We start from the raw sequence: 19430 nt of genomic DNA on the forward strand, positions 1-19430 counted from the left end.
CATATTCAAATATCCAACACCCTTAATAGATTTGGATTCGAAACAATGTTTGTGATATCCAATCGGATCAGATTTGGATATACCCAAATTGAATCCAATCCAATTCATTTGCATCTCTAACAAAAACTAAAACCAACTTTGCATTTTGTGTGAACTTGAATACACTTTACATATTTGTATTCATACTCTAACAGGGTACTTTAACTAATTAACCCTATTATATTTTAATATAATATTATTATATTATTCAATTTATAGCTTATGGTTTTGTTTGGTTTATAAAATTCCGGAAAACCAAGCCATAACCATAACCCAATATTTTAAATAATCTCAAATCAATTTACATGGTAGTATTGCATCAATGATACTAACGGGGACCCATGCGATGTACAAGATTTGTTAAGTTAAAGATAAACAATCGAAACATGTAAGAGTATATAATTATTTATATTTTATATACTACTTTTAATAATTTTTTTACAATACAAAAATAACAATAATTAAATTTAGATAGAGTTGTTTATGAAACTTAGGGATGACAATTTCCCCATTTCCTCGATCCTCGTGGGGATTTGCCTCGAATGGATGGGGATGGGGATGATTTTCCCCGTGGGGATGGAGATAGGGAAATTTTCATCCCTGTTGAAGGGGACGGGGAGAGAACTCCCTGTCCCACGTGGATCCCAATCCCTGCCCCATGGGATCCCCACTAATATATATGCATATATACACATATGTTTATATATGTATATATGTACACATATATCTATATGTTAATATTTTTTAAAATATGGTTGAATACGTTTGAATCTTTTCTAATAGAATTGTAAATTTTAATTATTTTATTTTTATTTTTTAATAAAAATAAAAAGAAACATACGTATCCCCGTGGAGACGGGAATGGGGATAACTTTGTCCCCGTTAGCAATGGGGACGGGGATGTGGATGGAGATTTTCGTAGGGACAAGGATAGGGAGAGGCTCGTCATCCTCACTCGCCTGTTGGCATTCCAAATCAAACTAATGAAACTAACCAATCTGATTTCTAATATTTCCAGTCGGCTTTAGTTCAAAATTTTCCCAACCCGACTAGGTTGGATCAGTTTCTCTGTGGCCACTTGTAAAATGACTAAAACCTAACGACCCGACCATAGATATATATTAATATTTTATATTTTAAATATATTTTTTAATATGGAAAAGTGGGAAAATTCCAATATTTCTTAGGCTAAAATAGTTTATATCATAAATTTAATTTTTAAATTTATTTTTAATGATGCCATTTAAACTTAATTTTTGAATATAATTTTTTAAGTTTAAATATTTTGAACCGATTGAGAAATCCGATAATTGACCCAATTTGATATAACCTGAGTGACCAACCCCCCAAACCTGACTAGGCTAATTTGGTTGGCCAAACAACCTACAATTGAATCGAACCAACCCATGAATAATAGTTTAATATTCATTAATTATTAAAAATTTATAGCAAAAATACATAATAAATTAAATTTAAAAAGCTAAATAACAATAGTTTAAGATCCAATAATTATTGAAAATTTTATATTAAATAAAAAACAAAAATAGAATTATGAATAATTATTGAAAATATATTCATCATAAAAAATAATAAATAATTACTAAAATAGAATAAATACTAATTATAGTATAGATAAATATATAGTAGATAGAGATTACGTTTTTAAAATTATTATTAGTAAACAATAATTTTTTTGAAAGTTATTTTCTAGAATTATTAATTGGTATAAACGAAATTAGTTATTTACATTACTATTTATTTATTAAAATAATATCATTATTTTAATTTTAAAAATATTAATTACTTTTTGAATTTAATAATCCATAAAATGATAGTACTATTAATACATAATTTTTTTTTATTTTAACTATTTAAATTCTAGCTATGTTAAATATTTCGTTATTTAACTAAATATTTAAAATCTTAATCTATTTATTTTAATTGAAAGTTATTCAGTAGCTATTTAAAATATATTATTCATTGATATAAAACATTAATTTTAATATTTTGTTATTTAAGATATTTAGTTATTGAGATATTTAAATAATATTTCATTTTTATGTTAGATTTTTATTATTTGAATAACATTTAGATTGAATAATCCAGAAAATCATAATTTATATTGTTTGTACATAACTTCGTGATGAATTTTGTAAAAACAATAATTAATAATATGAATAATATTAAATCGGTTATGATTATTTTTTGTCTTTTTTAATAAATATTTTAAAGTTACTATATAATTTTGTTATAATATTTAAATAATTCTTAAATTTTTTAGTTCAAAACTTTTTTAGATAGATGTAGATAAAAAGTGGGAGAGAAGATAAATAATAACTAGAGATAATTTAGGAGAGAGGCTCTCTTCTAATTTAGAGATAACTTATATGAGAAATAGTGGGGGATGTTGTTTTGGAGAAATTTTAGGATATTAAATTATTTAGGTTATTGGGAGGGGTTTGACTATGATATGGAAAAGATATGATATCCAAAAAACTTCTGATTCATCAACTGGAATATGTGGTAGTCAATCAAGTGTTATTTATCAAAATTCATGGGTGGGTTTTGATTGGTCAAAACTCTTCCCATACCATATCTTTTCCGCATCATAGATTTTCCCTATTGGGAGAGATTTTAGGAAGATTTTTTTGAGAAAAGTAGAGTTTTTAATTAGTAATTTGGAAAATGACATGAATTAAAAAAAATAAAAAATTCATAAAAATGAAAAAATTTTAGACTTTCTTATTTTAATATATATATATTTTCCAAAACTCACCTTCTGTTAGTTCAATGTTAATGCTTCTTAACAGAAGTGTCCATGTTAGCATAAATTATAATTTTCATGACCAAATTACCCTTGAATGGCGAGTTAAAGGAAAAATTGTATTTTTTTAGTTTTCAATTTTCTTTTTTTTTTTTGCATTTTTAGTATTTTGTTATAATTTCTTTTTTTTTTATAATTTCTGTTTTTTATAATTTTCTATTTTCTACGGTCTATAAATTTTCTTGTATTTTTTGTTATTTATTTGTAATTTCTGTGTTTTCTATAATTTTTGTGTTTTTTCTACAATTTTTATTTTTTGATTTTGTTTTTCAATTTCTATAGTTTCTATAATTTGAAAATAATTTTTTATTTTGTTTGCAATTTTTATAATTTTTTGTAGTTTCTATGTTTTTATGTATTTTATATTTAATAATATTTTGTGTTTTCATTTTTTCAGAGAAGGTGAGTTTTAGACATTTTGAAAAATTGTCATGAATTTAAGTGATTTTTGGACAATTTCATAGATAGAGAGATGATGTGAAGTTGATTTTTTTTGATAAAGATGATGTGAGCTGATTTGATATTAAAGTATTTTAATTGAAAAATTGAGGTAACAAAAACTAAGAATTTATTACCCATTAGGTGATAAACACGTCGCTCTCACGATCATTGAAGCAGTTAAAGTGTGGGCCAAAAGTAGGCCTGTTCCCGGGATAAATGGGTTTACAGCTTACGTGTCGTAAGCTGTGCCAGATTCCTTACAGTTACAGCTTACAAGAGAAGACGGGCACCGGGCACCGGGCACCGGCCCAAGTTCCCCCCACCAACCCCCAAGCCCAGAACAAGACACACACCTCATCAGCTCATCTTACCCGCCTACCGTCTGTCAAAACGAACCGACGTTCAAATTCAACCTCACAATTCACAAACGAGTCGACGAGGTCGCTTCAGCAGAAAAAATCAAAATTCAAATGATTATCCAATTTTATCCCATGTTCGGATCCTCACGATAAATAGATTACAGATACGATCCTCTCCCTCTACCTTTCTCTCTCCAGTCTTCAAGTCTCTGATCTTTGATAGAGGTGAGATTATCGATTCTCCAGTCACTTTGTTTTTTTGGTTATCGGAATTCGTTTCTTGTTATTTCTCAAGCTCGATGATCTGTTTTCTGATCTTTGGTTTGTTGCAATTCTTGTTATCTGTTACTCTGATAAATTTCGTTGGTTCAATTCAAGTGAACACTTGGCTTTCATTCGTTATTGCTTTACGATTTTTATTTATATATACATGCGTATTTCCAGTATCTGTTTGAATTTGATGATCAGTTTATTGTTCGTCACTGTTTATTCATTTATTTAATTGAGCTAGAATTCGAGACTTCTTTTTGGTTAAGAGAACCTACTTCTGCGTTTTTGGACCAAAGCGGGAGTGCGGAACTTAGATTAATTGTCCTTTTTTTAATAAAAGATTTTAATATTGCATATTCTTCAAAACGATATTTGCTTAAATTGTAAAGAGGAACATTTCAATTCTCAAGTATAGGACTCTTAATTGGTTCCACTCACTCCACTGACAATATATCCTGTAGTAGTCAGTAGATTGAGTAGAGGCAGCTAGCTGAAGTAATTGTACTGTGTTTTTTGTGAATGATATCTTCATCTAATTCATGCTTTTTTTTTTTTTTTTTGCAGAGTTACGTAGTTATATTCTAATTCCAGGCCTCTTTGCTGCAATTTGTAACCAAGGGGTACTGGATTAAAATTGAACAGCCAGTGAAGCTGCAAATGATGAAATGGGTTATGCAATGAGTAGACTTGAAATAGATTCTCAGCTGTGTGACGGTGGGAAGACCACCAATACGGCTTCTGCTAGTCAGTTTGCTAGTCAGAGCCACGGAGAATCATTGCCTCACCTTGATCATGAAATTGCTCATCTCACCAAGCTTAGATCAGGGTCCCATGAAACTTTAAGTCGTGTTGCACCTGGTAGGAGGGAGTTGCCTGTATCGGTGGTGAAGATGCTTGCTGGCCGAGAGAGTAACCAATCCAGGAAAGGAAGATTCTCTTCAGCAGATTGTTGTCATGTACTCAGCAGATATTTGCCTGTCAATGGTCCGTGGCAGGTCGACGAGATGAGTAGTCGAGCTTATGTATCCCAGTTTTCTGCTGATGGTTCCCTTTTTGTTGCTGGGTTTCAGGTAATGACTTGTCTGCCTCCAATCTGTGATAAATTTTGGAAAACAGCATCATTTTTCTTATGGTAATTGACCAATACAAGAATCCCTCTTGTTTTCTTTTCCTAAATAGGGTAGCCACATTAGAATATACAATGTGGATAGTGGATGGAAAGTTCAGAAAGACATTCTTGCAAGAAGCTTGCGATGGACTGTAACTGATACATCTCTTTCCCCAGACCAACGATTTCTTGTAAGTTGGTGGTGCAAGTTAATGAAACTAAATGCATATATACATGTCTCTATGATGATAGATTTTAATTTGTATGGTATTGTTCTAAATTATTACAACTTTATGAACTGATGTTTGGGTGTGTTGGCCATTGCTTGATGTAATGGTAAAATCATGGAATGATAAGCATCAGAACGTGGGCTTGAGCCTGTGAGCAGCCACTTTGTGCAAATAAATAAAATAAAATAAAATAAGAGGCAAAAGTTAGAGTCGTTTGGTTCACAGTCGGAATGGTGTATTCCCCTTACCTGTTTGGTTCAGACTGGAATTGGAATCGGAATCAGAATTGGCTGGAATGGATTCTCATTTTCCAGGGGAAGGGGAGGGAATGGCCATTTCCTCAAATGGGGGAATGCCATTCCACCAGGAATGGGAATGGGAGATTCTGATTCCACCCAACCAAACAGTTGCAAATTGGAATGGGCCATTCTGATTCCGATTCTGGACCCCTATTCCCACAAACCAAATGGACCCTTAGGTCTGTATCCGGTCCACCTCTCGCAAGACCCCATCTAGCTGGGACCGACATTGGATAATGGATTTTAATGTTTGGGTGTGTTGACCAGAATGATCTCCCCAAGTTTGGGGGATCTACTTCAAAGGATTTGCCTTTTTCTGGTAATCTATTCTACATGGCATCTTCTCCTTATTTTGACAGTGGATTAAGGGAATGCCATTGCATTATCTATTTCTTCTTCAAGATTTCTCTTACACTAAGTGGTTTATAAGGTTTTAACTCTATGAAAGTGATTTTTCTGTAATTCTGAGAGTGTTCCTTCTCAAAATCAATCATACTAGTGCTGGTTGAAAATTTTAAATCAGATCAGATATTTCTGGTTATTTGAAATTTTATTTTATGATTTCTCTTATTGTATCTTGTATGAAAGTTTGTTGGATGTTAGAAGATACCTATTCAAATTTCCGCAGTATCTAGGTGTTATTCCTTTTTCCCCCTAACTTTTGGTAACATATGGATTTCGTTTTTTGGGCATGGTAGATTCTTACTGATCAGACTAGTGTATTATATATTGTATATGCTGCCTTCTTTCCTCTAAAGTTTATTTTTCATACTTATTATATAAAAAATTATAATCTTTTTATATCGAAAGGATGTATTCTTAGAAGAAGGGAGAAGGAAAAAAAAGAAACAAAAAGTGGTATAGGCTCAAATTTTGACCATTCATTATCCAAATGACTGCAGGAACTTTGAGTAGAGAGAAATTTATATATGAAAAAGGTCCTACTCTTGATTTTTTTTAATCTTGTAAATAAACCACTCATAGGATGATGAATAAATTATGCATATACTCTTGTTTAAGTATGCTAAGGAATCGATGGAGACAACATGTATAATGAGAATAGTTCCCACATGAGTGTGGAAAAACAATCCAAGATCCTTTTGTATACAACATTTACAAATGTTAAGTGTTACAGCTCTCTGTTGTGAACTTCAGATTGCTGTTTGACCATCATAAACCATGATTTCATGCCATAGTTTTCAAGGCACCAAGGCAAAGGTCACCTCAGCAGGTGTTTATGTATTGCCTAGGTGAAGAGTTTTTTAAAATAAAAAAAATATAAATCCTTGGGTAGTTCCCTAGGCTTCATAGTAATAAGCGTTAATCTTTAATTAATAATTATTATAATCCTTGCGAAATAAGTATAAACCCTGTATCAAAAGATAGAAAATCAACAATTCAACATAGTTATGAGAAGAAAGATAAGGAAGGAAAGGGAAGAAAACATACAAAACATAAGGGCTGAGCCCTATTCATAAAAAAAAAAGGAAAAAGAAAGCTGAGACCTTGTTTTGGGCATAGGAAGATGAAGAAGAAGTCCTATTGATTGTTCTTGTGTGTCAATTGGATAAAATCATCAAGTTACTCCTTACCTATCAATTCAGGTTTTAAAGCCTTCAAGGGTTCAAGATTGTGTCACTGACTCATGTGTCGATTGAACCCAAACAAATAAGAAAATAATAAAAAGAAACTAGTATAAGAATAATAATATTAATATTATAAACCCACAATATGAATAATTTAGTCTGATAAAATCTATCGTACTACTATTAATAACATAAAATAAAAATATAAAAATATTATGTAGTGTCTTACATATAAATGTAAAGACGTTTGGGCAAGGCAACCCTCCAATAGCGCCTTATCACCTAGGTGTAGCCTTGACAACATTTTTTGCCATTGGTGATTAGTGTTGTCATTTAGAACTGATCTGAATTTCCAATTTTTCTAATTTTCAAATGTTAAAAAATTATTTTTTACCCTATCCTTCTTGTACTTTACATGTTCTTGTTGTTTGTACTTTTATTTTTCACTAATCATTTAAAATTTGATTAAACTGTTTGTGGGTGGTCTTTATACATGGCCTAACAGTTATCTGATGATGATTTTTAATTGCAGGTCTATGCCAGCATGTCACCTGTTGTCCATATTGTGAATGTTGGATCTACTGCAACGGAGTCGGTTGCAAACGTTACTGTATGTTTTTTTTTTATTGGCAATTGTTAAATTTATTCAAATTGAACGGAAAGGATGAGATAATATATAAAGGAATTAACTAGTACCCCTCAATAAACTTTAGGCCAGTGTTTTAAAAGGTGTGGGAGGCGTACACCTGGAGGCGTGAGGCGCTCCCAAAACGCCCTGAGGCGTATGCCAGAGGCGCTGACACCTCTGAGGCGTATGCCTCTTGCGCTTTTTTCATGAGGCATGCTAGAGGCATACGCCTCATGCACATCTGATATAAAAAGACAGAAAAAAAAAAAGAAAAAAGAAAAAAAGTAAAGGAAAGGAAAAGAAAGGGAAGGGAAAGAAAAAGAAAGAGAAGAAAAAAAGAGAAAAGGAAAAAAAAGGAAAGGAAAGGGAAGGGACGAAAAGATAAGGGGAAAGAAAGTGGTTTGTCCCCTGCCCCTTTCAACTAATGTTATGCATCTTTATTCTTCTTAATATAAAATATTTTTATTAAAAATAAAAATAAAATGAGATCCCCCCTTCCTCTTCATCCTCCTCCTAACCCCCCTCCTCTTAAGGAGGCTTACGCCTCTTGCGTTCTGAACTATGCCTCACGCCTCTAGGTAGTGGAACGCCTCACGTCACGCCTCTGCATTTTATAACATTGCTTTAGGCAAGCACATGATTATTAACCCAACAGATCTCACTTATACAACCATTTTCCCATGTCCCCCTTAGTGGTGACCTCCCAGCCGGTTTCTGTTTACTCTCTCTAGCCAAAGAATCTACCAAGCTGTTTGCTGACTGCTAAGTCCATGTAAAATGATGTCCTTAGCTCAGTTTGGTAAGAGTACAAATACAAATATGTAAAGTGCAAAACCTTGTATTTGCACCGTACATATTTGTATTTGTATTCTTTCCAAACTGAGCCTCATGTGCATTGATAGACTTCTTACTTCCCATAATTTGTCTCCACATTGCCATATCCTAGGTGTGGGTTTTTAAACCATCCAGGTACTACTCATGAATCCCATTCAACTGCAATTTCTCTATAATTTAAACAAATTTCCCAACCTTAGTCATTGTTCCACAATCAATTCAGCTCTAGTCAAGTTCCTTTGATCAACTGGTCCCAAGAAAATCACTGCAAACACTACTCCATGTTCTACAAGTTATAATGGTTTCCTGTGTAGGAAATGGTTGAATAGGAGCTATTTTAGGTCACAAAATAAGTTTAGTTCTAACTTAGAAATTTATTTGTATATGTGACAGCTAAGCTTGTAAGGTTGCATTTTCTAAATATCATTTTCTTTACTTAGGAACTTAACTAACTGTTTAGATTATCCTGACAATCCTGATATTGACTTAATTCAAAACTGTTGGTCATATTTTATTTGTCTAACTGTTAAAAAGATCGTGATGCGTTTGTATGGTTGGGTTCATCCAAGCAGATTGACCATTTTGACATATGAGATATAAGAGGTGAGACCTATTTAATGATGGGATTTTCCACCCTTGGAGATGCATACTCTGTGATGCCTGCAATTATGGTTTACCTACATGCACTAGCCTTCCAGTTTTCTCCTGAAAGGAGGTTCTTACTAAAATGAAGTTGCACAGTGTCCCCTTTTTGCAAATCTTCTTGGAAATCTTATTACATAGGACTTCTTTACTTGTACAGGAGATTCATGATGGTTTAGATTTCTCTGTTGATGATGATGGGGAATACTCCTTTGGGATCTTCTCTGTAAAATTTTCAAATGATGGGCGAGAACTTGTAGCTGGAAGCAATGATAATTCAATATATGTTTATGACCTTTGCGAAAATAAGCTTACTCTTCGAATATCGGCACATTCGGTATTATAATTTTCTGTTCTAATAGTTTTATTTATTTTTAAATATATTTTTCATGCTTATACTTCTCCTGTTGTATAACCTTGACTTTGCACCTCAACAACTATGACAGGTATTGATGTTCACCCTTAGTAGATAATCTCTTAGCAGAAGAATATGTGCCACAAGCTAATTATTATAGGCCACTAGGTTGTACAACACTGCAATTCCAAAGTTCAAGTCCAAATCGATTTTGATATTTTTTGATGCTGCAAAGAAAATGCTTTGAAGATAAATTTTGGATGATAGTACCACGAGACAATGTTTTGTGGGGTTTATCATTCAAATATCACTGTTGGCAAATAAGAGAGATTCAATGTCATAATTTAGTAATAACTATCATGGTTTAAGGATAAATAATAATCTCAACATTGTTTTTTTAGCTCATGGGTTTGAATCAGAGATAGCATGGTTTGGATGTTCAAGTTTTGACTAGGTGGATGTAAATATTGAACTCTGAATGGTGTTCATTCTTCTGTTGTCATACTCTGGAATTTCAGCCCCTGCTTACTTTCCATGGAAAGACTCCTTTCTTCTTGCAGGACTTGTGTCAATGTGGCAGATTGGTGCACAAAATGTACTCCTATTTCAACCAATAATGAATTTTGCCAGGAGGAGAAGGACAAGGCTAAGCCCCTGTGTGCTTCCTTTCTAATAGAGATCAACACATTCTTTTGGATTTTTTTAGCTTGAAAAGACGGCTGACATAGGACTGTTAGGATGTTGGCCTGTCCCATAAGTGTGTAAAGCGAGGGAAGTAGTTTCTTGTTTAAAGGTTAAAAATGGGGGTTCAAAAGGTTGGGTTTAACCCTAAATTTTCTGAGAAGTACAGAGAGTGAGAGAAAGAACAGAGTTCTTGTTTTCAGGTTTAGGGTCAAAGAATAAGGTTGTGGAGAGACAGGATTGAAATTTTGCTTAGCTGGGGGGGGGGGTATTGACACAGATATTATTTGCAATAAAGAGATTAAGATTTCCTTGAAAAGATAATAGATAATGTGTGTTTTTTTTCTTCTGCACCTTCAGCACGATCAAACTGACATTAATCAGAACCCAGCAAGAAATTAATATCTGGGCTTCCATCTTCTCTGAACCTGGATAGAATTCTTGCATTTAATGAAGGATGGGAGTTCGAATTTACCTTATTCTCCCTTAAAAATTCAATTGAAGTATTCAATCTGTACAATCACAGCTTAGATTTGGGCTAATTTAAGTTCAGCTCTTTGCAATTCCAAACCTGATCCATCCTGAACCAAGTTGCACCACCTGGTTGAAGGTGGGAAGTCCTGTCCTCAATAATTGTTACTGTGTTTTCAATCTATTTAGTGTGTCAACTGTTGCATGGCACATCTAGGCAAATGGCCTTGGTGATTTCCCATGGAACCATACATCTTGTGGGCTTCCTATGGTTTGAGCAGAAAATCAGAAACAAATAGATCAGCAATCTTTTGCAGTGTAAGTCACTCTCAAATCTTTGGGAGGGTATTGTTCATATCAGATATTTTTCCTGGGAACATAAATCAGATTAGATTTAACTATACTTTGGTGGGGCAATAGCACATTAAGTTTCTTGTGATCATAATACTGTTATCTTTATTTCATTGAGAGGAAAGCATGGTCCGACATGGAACATCAATGTTTGTAGACCCTTCCAAGGAATAAAGTACATAAGTTGGAGGTGGCATAAGTTGAATCTCTTGAGGATGCCTTTCCCTCTCTCTGTTTACCTGACAACCACATTTATTCTCTCTCTCTACCTGACAATGACATGTAGTCCCTTCCCCTGATTTTTTCATGGCCAACCCAAATTGGTCTTCCAGATCATTTAGTCCAGGCACAGGGATCAACACTGTTCAATTGTTGGGAAGAGGATTTTAGATAGGATTCTGATTTCACCAGAATTTGTAGGAACTAACAAAGAAACTATTGGGGGAGGCTTGGTGTGCCTTAGAATTGGAAATGTCGGGCTTGTATTTGTAGTAATTTCCTAGAGAAAGATTATGGCTCTCCACCATCTCACCCGTTTTTTTTTTTTTTTTTTTTTGAAGCTCTTTGTGGGCGCATGACCACTTGCAACCTACTAAAGAGAAAGAATTGAGGATGGCTTTATATCTTGCTCAGTGTTTTAAAATGCAGAGGCATGATGCAAGGAGATCCACCATCCTGAGGTGTGAAGTGTAAACCAGGACATAAGAGGTATAAGCCCCTCTTAAGCATAAATTTTTTAATTAATAAATAAAAAAATATAAAAATATAGTAAATATCCCAAAATACAAAAAAAAAAAGAAAGAGAAATTAAAAGATACATTTGCTATAAGCCTCCTCAGCATGAAGTATCATCAGCCATCAATATATCATTTGCAAAGTTGCAAATACAAGTTCAGTATTCACGAGTGTCTTATCTCACAATATTAATTTAAATTGCATAACATTAACGTAAACAAGTGTCTCATATCGTATTCAAATGAATGTAGAGTATTGAAAGCAACCAAAACAAGTGTTTCAGGTTAAGGACACTGAAACCTTGCTGTTCAATACTTGGGATATACAAAGACTTTGCTAAAAAATTAAATGCAAGAACGTTGCTGATGAAATGAAGAAGAAATAGAGGTGGAGCTCCTTTCTCTGACAATCACATGAAGAATTAAGAGGAAGAGAATAAATGATTAGATCCCTGTTCCTCTGAGGAAAACCAAAGAAGAAGCCAATCCTGTGAATGCAAGAAAGCATACAATCGTCTATGGTCTCCACTTCTTTATGAGTGTTCTTCCAGTTCTCTCTTCATATTCCTCCACAAGTCTCTCCTCATTGTTTCTTTTTCTTAATAACCAAATCTAGGTTTGTTTCTTTATTTGAGAATGAGCAGGACTGTCAGTATTATGTTACTTTTCTTATGGTAGTGTATAACAGGAGCATGATAAAATGGTGCTCTAGTTTTATTATTTATTTTTTTATAACAAAATATCGGGCATCAGATGAGATGCATGCACTCCATATGGCATGCTTAAAAAGTGTACACATCATATAAAGTGTATGTTTTTGTATGTTCCTCTATACAGGAGGTGTACATCCCATGCATATGTCAATACTTTCTCAATGCACCTTAGGGTGCTTTGCTAATATCTTGCCTGTGGCACGCCTCCAGGGATGTGCCTTCCAAACTTTTAGAAACACTTATCTTTCTGTGAGTATGATACACATAATTGAAAAATAGAGAATAAACTAGTCACCTTCTATTACATTGTAATTTGTAAGTGACCAGACGGTTGTAGCACTTCTTCTTGGGGTTACTTAGACTGCAGTTGGTTGCCATGGGGAATTTTATTGACCTGTTACTTCAGTGGCATGTCAATATGTTGGGGGAATGGAGCAATATATATTGGAAACCCAGCATGCATGCATTCACGTGGGAAGAGAAACAGAAGAGTGATCTTTGACAACAAAAAGTCATCTTATGAGGCTTTAAGGGGTCAGGTCCTTGGTTCACCTAACTCATGGATGCTGGTTGTACTGGAATTAAATGTAATATTATATTGACACCATTGGTAGGAACCTCCTGAAATTTAAAGTCGTTTTTAGCTGACCTAATCCCTAGAGTTGCACTCCCCCTCCTTGTCGAGGGTCTCACCATAACACAGGTTGATAGCAGCTCACAAGAAAATTCTGGACCAGGGAGGGTGTTTTTGAGTTCAGAAGTTGAGGTGAGATCTCTCCTTACCGGAATTTGTATTGCAAAGAGACTTCATCTATCTTCGCCCGCCATATAAGGTGACTTGGAAAATGCAATCAGATGGAGCATTAGAGTTGAAAGAGGAATATTGGTACAGACATGATGGATTTGAAAGGAGATGAATTTAATAGAAGATGGGTTAGCTAGGACTGTGGGGATGGTCTTTATATGGTAATAGCTCACAAAGTAGTTTTTTTTTTTGAAGGTAAAATTGTCTGTAATGCATGTATACCCTTCTTTTTTCTATATAATACAATATATTAGTTATCTTATCAAAAGAAAAAAAAGGAAAAATCTCATATAACTCCCAAACCTTTTCCTATATAAGGCCTGCTCCATATAGTTGTATGAAATTTCTCTTTTTTCCTTGAAGGAATTTCTCTCTGCAACAGATGTAATTTTTTTGGCTTAGATATACTGATAATATTCCTTAAACAGGATATAGATGTTTAGATTCCAGAGATACTGATTGTGTTTTCTTTTCCTTTTGTAGTCTGATGTAAACACAGTATGCTTTGCGGATGAAAGTGACCATATCATATATTCTGGGAGTGATGACAACCTTTGTAAGGTAATTTTGATGTGGGATTATTTCCCTGAGTTGGTATAGGGGTTCATAGCTTTTGGTTGTTTGAGTAAACATATACCCTTGTGGGTGTAGGGGCATGTCTATGTATTCTTTAGTGGGTGTGTGCATTTTTTTCTTTGGTTTATTTCAATGTCAATTTATTTTTGAGTTCATTTTTAATAGGATAGTGGTTTGTAGAGGGTGATGGTTATTCAATGCTTTTATTTTTGTTCATCTGGAGTATTTATTCTTCATATCAACATCCTAACAACTTCCATATGGAATTATCCTATGGACTTTATGTTTGATTATTTTTGTCTCTCTCATCACCAAACTTCTGCAGCTCTTGTATCTAAATTGATGTAAATGAGATTAAAGTAATTCTATTGGATACTTTCTGACTCTGTGCTTATTTGGTCAAAGAACTGAGATATAATTTATTACACCATCAGGTGTGGGACAGGCGTTGCTTTATTGCAAATGGACGTCCAGCTGGGGTTCTGGTAGGGCATTTAGAAGGCGTTACATTTATTGACAGTAGGGGAGATGGTCGTTACCTAATCTCAAATGGGAAAGATCAGACCATCAAACTTTGGGATATTCGGAAAATGTCTTCCAATGCTAGTTGGTATGCTACTTCTGCCTGATACTATTCCGTCTTTCTTTCTTTACTTCTGTTTTCTTATTTCCTATTTAATGAGTAAAAATATATATTTAATCTTGAAGTGAGTTCAGGTATTATAATTATTTTATTTTGTAATCTTAAATTCATTTTTCATTATTTAAAATGTCTAAATGAGATGTTCAGATTACCAGCAGGTCCTTATCATAATATTAAAAGTCCCGGTTGAGTACTGTTTTTTTTTTTGAGAAATGCTAAAGTATAATATATCATAAAACATTATTCCTTTAATGTCTACAAAATGATTATCATATGCAAAATAAGAATTATAATTCCATCCTTCACAGCTCTTGTAGAGTCAATATGGATATGTGGTTGCTTCAACACCAAGACTTAAGAGGGAGATTGATACCTCATGCATGTAATACTTGGGGAGTATAGACTTGACACGGGCATGTTGCTTGCAAGTCCAAGAAGATTCTTCACATTGATTGGGATGAATCTGGACCCCCAATCATGGTAGTACCATTACTCCAGTCAAAACTGCATTTCTATTTGCAAATTGCATTACAGAGAGGCATCAGATATCACTTGATCAACTTGGCGGTGCCTGAGTTCCTGCAAATGTTAATCCATTACATGGGGAAAGTTGCTTCCCTGATGCCATACAGGAATATGATTAATATTTCAATTGCAACTTGTCTTTGTGATTACTTGGGTAGAAAACTAAAATTGTACATTTGTACACGTTATATCCCATTGTATGGGCTTGGTAGATATGGAGTTACTACTTGTGGCCTACCTTGATCTTAAGATCACACTTCATTGTCATCTTATGGCCGCCTTCAGTAGTACTTTCTTTCTCCTGTAGTTGTCTGTCTTCAGTGGTTGCACCATCAAACATACCCTTAAAAGGTTATGGGAGTGAGGTCAAACAGCTACAGATCCATTGGTTCTCCTCAGTTAAGGAATTCAAGATTGTAATCCTTGTAGGTTGTCAATGAATGATGTTTCTATTTAAAGAAATGTTGTCAAAATCTTATAATCTACAATTATGATTTATGATTTGAATCATGATCCCCAAGGTTTTCAATTTGAATCTTATGTCTTAATCCTTTATTTTTTGCAAAAATATAACAATTTTATTTGAATCATATAATTTTATCGATGAATCTTATGATTTATACAATCTCTGAGTTCAAATCAATTCGATTAAGAACTAGTTCTCTATTGTGTGATTTCTTTGTTTTTGTAGTTTTGTCAAGGGAGACTTGTTTTAAAGGCCATACTAGAAGATGGTTTTTTTAGGTTATTTAAGACCTTTTAGAAATACTATTGAGTCCCCCACACACATTCACATGTTGGTTAAAAAGAAACTGCATGTGGATACAGGTGAAACTTGATTATATCATCTAAGGCTTCTAATGTACATGTGGTAAACTCTTATTGTTTTAGGTACGCATATGCTACATATAGATCAAAGTTAAGATAAAATCACTTTTATATATTTATAGTTTATCTATTTTTACTGTTTTGACAAGTTTGTAAAAACAGAAATAATCTTATGATTTACAATATGGTTCATGATTAGACCCTTTAAAATGACAAACACTTGGAAATAAATTTGAAAACTGAAAAATACTAAAATCCAGAACACTCAAACTACAAATTTGTCATTGGGTGAGGAATGAGGAAAAAAACTTCTCCATTTCTCCGTTGGATATGTTATTTGATGTAGATTATCTGCTAATAGGAGTACAGAACAAAATTCATATTTTCATTGAGATCAGCATGCCCATCTATTACATCCAAATTGCATACTTTGAGATCATATCATAAAAAGAAAAATAATAATAATAATGATACTATCAATTATGAGCTGTGAGCAACATGACATTCTCTTTTAGTTGAATGGTTTGTTTGTGGAGTCAAATTGATTACCTCATGCAACTCCTATGTAACCTGAACTGGGAATAGGCAAACCTTGGATGTGGAGCTAGATGTATGCATTCATGCTTCCTTGAAAGCCTCTATGGTTTTGATATGGAGATCAACTCATCCATACTGATTCTGGTCTATGCCTGCATGCATGATGCATGTTCTGTGTGCACATGCTACACATAGTACATTAATCATAATTGCTATGTGATCATATAGACACCTTGTCTATATAACTTCTTAATTTGGTGTGTCAAAAGGCTGAATACTTGGTCAAGTTCAGCAGAGTTTTCAACCAATGAATTGGGCTTGGTCGTACCAAGTTATGAAAGTTTAAGGATTTGTATCTATTGAGTAAAATTGACAAATTCATGAGCTAATGCTGATATAGCTCTGTTTGTTCTTTCCAGCATCACAAGATTTAGAAATTATGAATGGGATTACAGATGGATGGATTACCCAACCCAGGCAAGAGGCTTGAAACATCCGAATGATCAATCATTGGCTACATATAGTGGTCATTCTGTCCTGCGAACTCTTGTCCGCTGTTACTTTTCCCCAGCTGAGAGGTAATATATGAATAGTAATTTCTATCTCACTGAGGGTTTTTAAAGATCTGTGAATCAGTGTACCTCAATTCATGACTAAGCTCTGTTGCACTGGCTAAGAAACTTGCTTCAAACTTTTTGGGCTGGCTGAATGAATCTAGTAAACTATAGTTTCTGCATCTTGATTTCTTCAAATGGTTGTATTCTTTCATTTACGTATTACTAATTTCTTAATTTCTTGTTGCAGCACTGGTCAAAAATACATCTACACCGGATCTTCTGACGGTTTTGTTTATATTTATGATTTGGTACTTTCACAATCATTGTTCTGTTCAATTCAAATTTCTTATGCCTGAATTATTTTGAAATGGGGAAACATGTTCTTTTTGCCAATATTGTGCATGTGGAGCACAAAAACGTGTTGACATCTGATTAGACCTGTTCATGAGCCGCAGGGCCGGGCCTGGCCGGGTTCGGGCTGGGCTTTGCCTCTATAGTAACAGAATATGCTTAGGCTCGAGCCTAAGCCCGACCCGACCATTGGGCCTAGGTCTTGAGCCCAAGACCGGCCAGAAATTTGGAAAAAAATATATTTTTTCTCTTTTTAGTCAATTAAAAACTATTTAATTTATATTAAAAGACCTCAAAACCTAAAAAAATAATGAAAGATCTCACTATTACTTGAAAAAAGAGAAGAAAAATAAAGAAAAAAATTATATATATTTTATTATATAAAAAATATTTTTATTATATAATACATTATCAAGTCGGGCCCGGGCCAGGATTTTTTGAGAAAGCCCGAGTCCAGCTCGGAAAAAGGTCGGGCCTGATATTTCAGGCCCAAACCTGAGCCCATGGGCCTAAAATCCTGTCCAAGCCTGACTTAGATCAGGTTGGCCCATCGTGCGACCCGGCCCATGAACAGGTCTACATCTAATGAATTTGAAGGAGTATCTTGTAGTGGTTAATGCACGTGCCCTAGTGAATCATATAGACACAATAAGCGATTCTGACATTCCAATGTATTTTCTTTTGGTTACTCAGAAGATACTACAGGGTAAGTTGGAAAAAATATGCTACAAGTTGGAAGTTTGTAATCATATTGGTGTAGCCTGCTAGATTGAGAAAAAAGAAACATCATCTAGATCTCCTTTCATGAACCTGCAAAATCAAGTTCCAAAATGCTTGCATGTCTGTGTATTGCATGTCAATTTTGAGGCTTTGCAGATCAAATATGTTCTTAAATAGTTCTTGTCCTGATTCCAAATACTTTTGTCTCATCTTGCTTTCTATGAATTTAACTCTTCATTGGATTCCTAGAGAGTTGAACTCCATAGTTGATGGGTTAGCCAAGTCAGGGTCTCAAAGGGACTTCATGTATAGTGGACGTACTTTGCCTATGTAATATTTTTCCGCACTGTTATGTGACACTCCAGATCTCCTACCCACAGACTTTTCCCAAATCTCTACACATAAGACACTACTGCCATGTATTGGGAACATGTCCCCATGAACGACAATGGAGATACCAGTGGATAGGGATGTGGGAAGGGTTTGTGGGTAGAAGAACCAAGCTCGTTTTGCGCTGCTTTCCCTGTACACATTATCTCATGCACTTTGTTTCTCTTTAATGAAATCTTGTTCTCTCTCTTTCTCTCCCTCTCCCTCTCTCTCTCTTTCTCTCTCTCTCTTTTTGTAGGTGAGTGGAGCCGAAGTTGCAAAGCTCAACTACCATTCTACAACTGTTAGAGATTGTAGTTGGCATCCTTCCTTCCCATTGCTCGTCAGCTCATCCTGGGATGGGATGATAGCCAGATGGGAATTTCCTGGAACAGGGGAGGCATCACGCCCCTTGGTGAAGAGAAGATCTCGGAGGAGAGATTTATATTGAAAGGCATTCAAGTCATATATCTATTATTTGCCTCTGTATTTATATTGTGATTCAAATTACCTTTATCACCAGGTGAAATTGTATTACATAATATTCTTTTTATTTAAGCATTTAAATTGTAAACCTATAGCCAATCCTTGTAGAATTGGAACCTTCCTGCCTCTTGTAAAGAGCCGCACGCTTTCAAATTATCAAATATATTTATGGTTTATCAAGCCAATCTCGGCAGCCTCTCTTCATTTGTTTATGGTGTTTGGGAATGCTACCTGATGTTATGTGTGTTTGGAACCATGGGGGTTTATTGAATAAATGCTGCCACATAAGCACCACTTCAACATTTCCCTATTATGTGAATCCATATGCATAGGGACTTGCAAAAGTAGATTTTGGTTTGTGTGTGGCTACCGTTGAGAGAAACTTCATTTTAATGCTTCTCCCAACGGATAGACGTTTATTCACTGTTTTGCTGATGTGATGTTTAATGGCGTTTGACTGTTAATAAA

The 19430-nt window shown here is 34.3% G+C and overlaps 1 protein-coding gene across 1 annotated transcript; it reads left to right on the top strand.

Moving 5' to 3' along the window:
- The first annotated feature begins 3512 nt into the window (after nucleotides 1-3512).
- On the top strand, nucleotides 3513-19147 carry LOC148861709 (LEC14B homolog). The gene is made up of 10 exons (XM_088986059.1): nucleotides 3513-3888; nucleotides 4498-5003; nucleotides 5113-5232; nucleotides 7689-7766; nucleotides 9421-9597; nucleotides 13854-13931; nucleotides 14381-14556; nucleotides 16899-17057; nucleotides 17284-17344; nucleotides 18736-19147. The coding sequence occupies exons 2-10, from the start codon at nucleotides 4599-4601 to the stop codon at nucleotides 18925-18927; spliced, it is 1446 nt and encodes a 481-aa protein (XP_088842185.1). The 5' UTR covers nucleotides 3513-3888; nucleotides 4498-4598; the 3' UTR covers nucleotides 18928-19147.
- Nucleotides 19148-19430: the final 283 nt, after the last annotated feature.

Source organism: Nelumbo lutea, chromosome 4 (assembly GCF_056320005.1).
Source record: "Nelumbo lutea isolate HS-2025 chromosome 4, American lotus-T2T, whole genome shotgun sequence".
NCBI classification, from domain to species: domain Eukaryota; kingdom Viridiplantae; phylum Streptophyta; class Magnoliopsida; order Proteales; family Nelumbonaceae; genus Nelumbo; species Nelumbo lutea.

What these genes read in the sequence shown, in the direction of transcription:
- LOC148861709 (XM_088986059.1), top strand. Translation starts at nt 4,599, where the DNA reads ATGGGTTATGCAATGAGTAGACTTGAAATAGATTCTCAGCTGTGTGAC. An exon ending in TACTTTTCCCCAGCTGAGAG is followed by an intron (nt 17,058 to 17,283) that starts GTAATATATGAA and finishes TTCTTGTTGCAG; the next exon opens with CACTGGTCAAAAATACATCT. An exon ending in TTGTTTATATTTATGATTTG is followed by an intron (nt 17,345 to 18,735) that starts GTACTTTCACAA and finishes CTCTTTTTGTAG; the next exon opens with GTGAGTGGAGCCGAAGTTGC.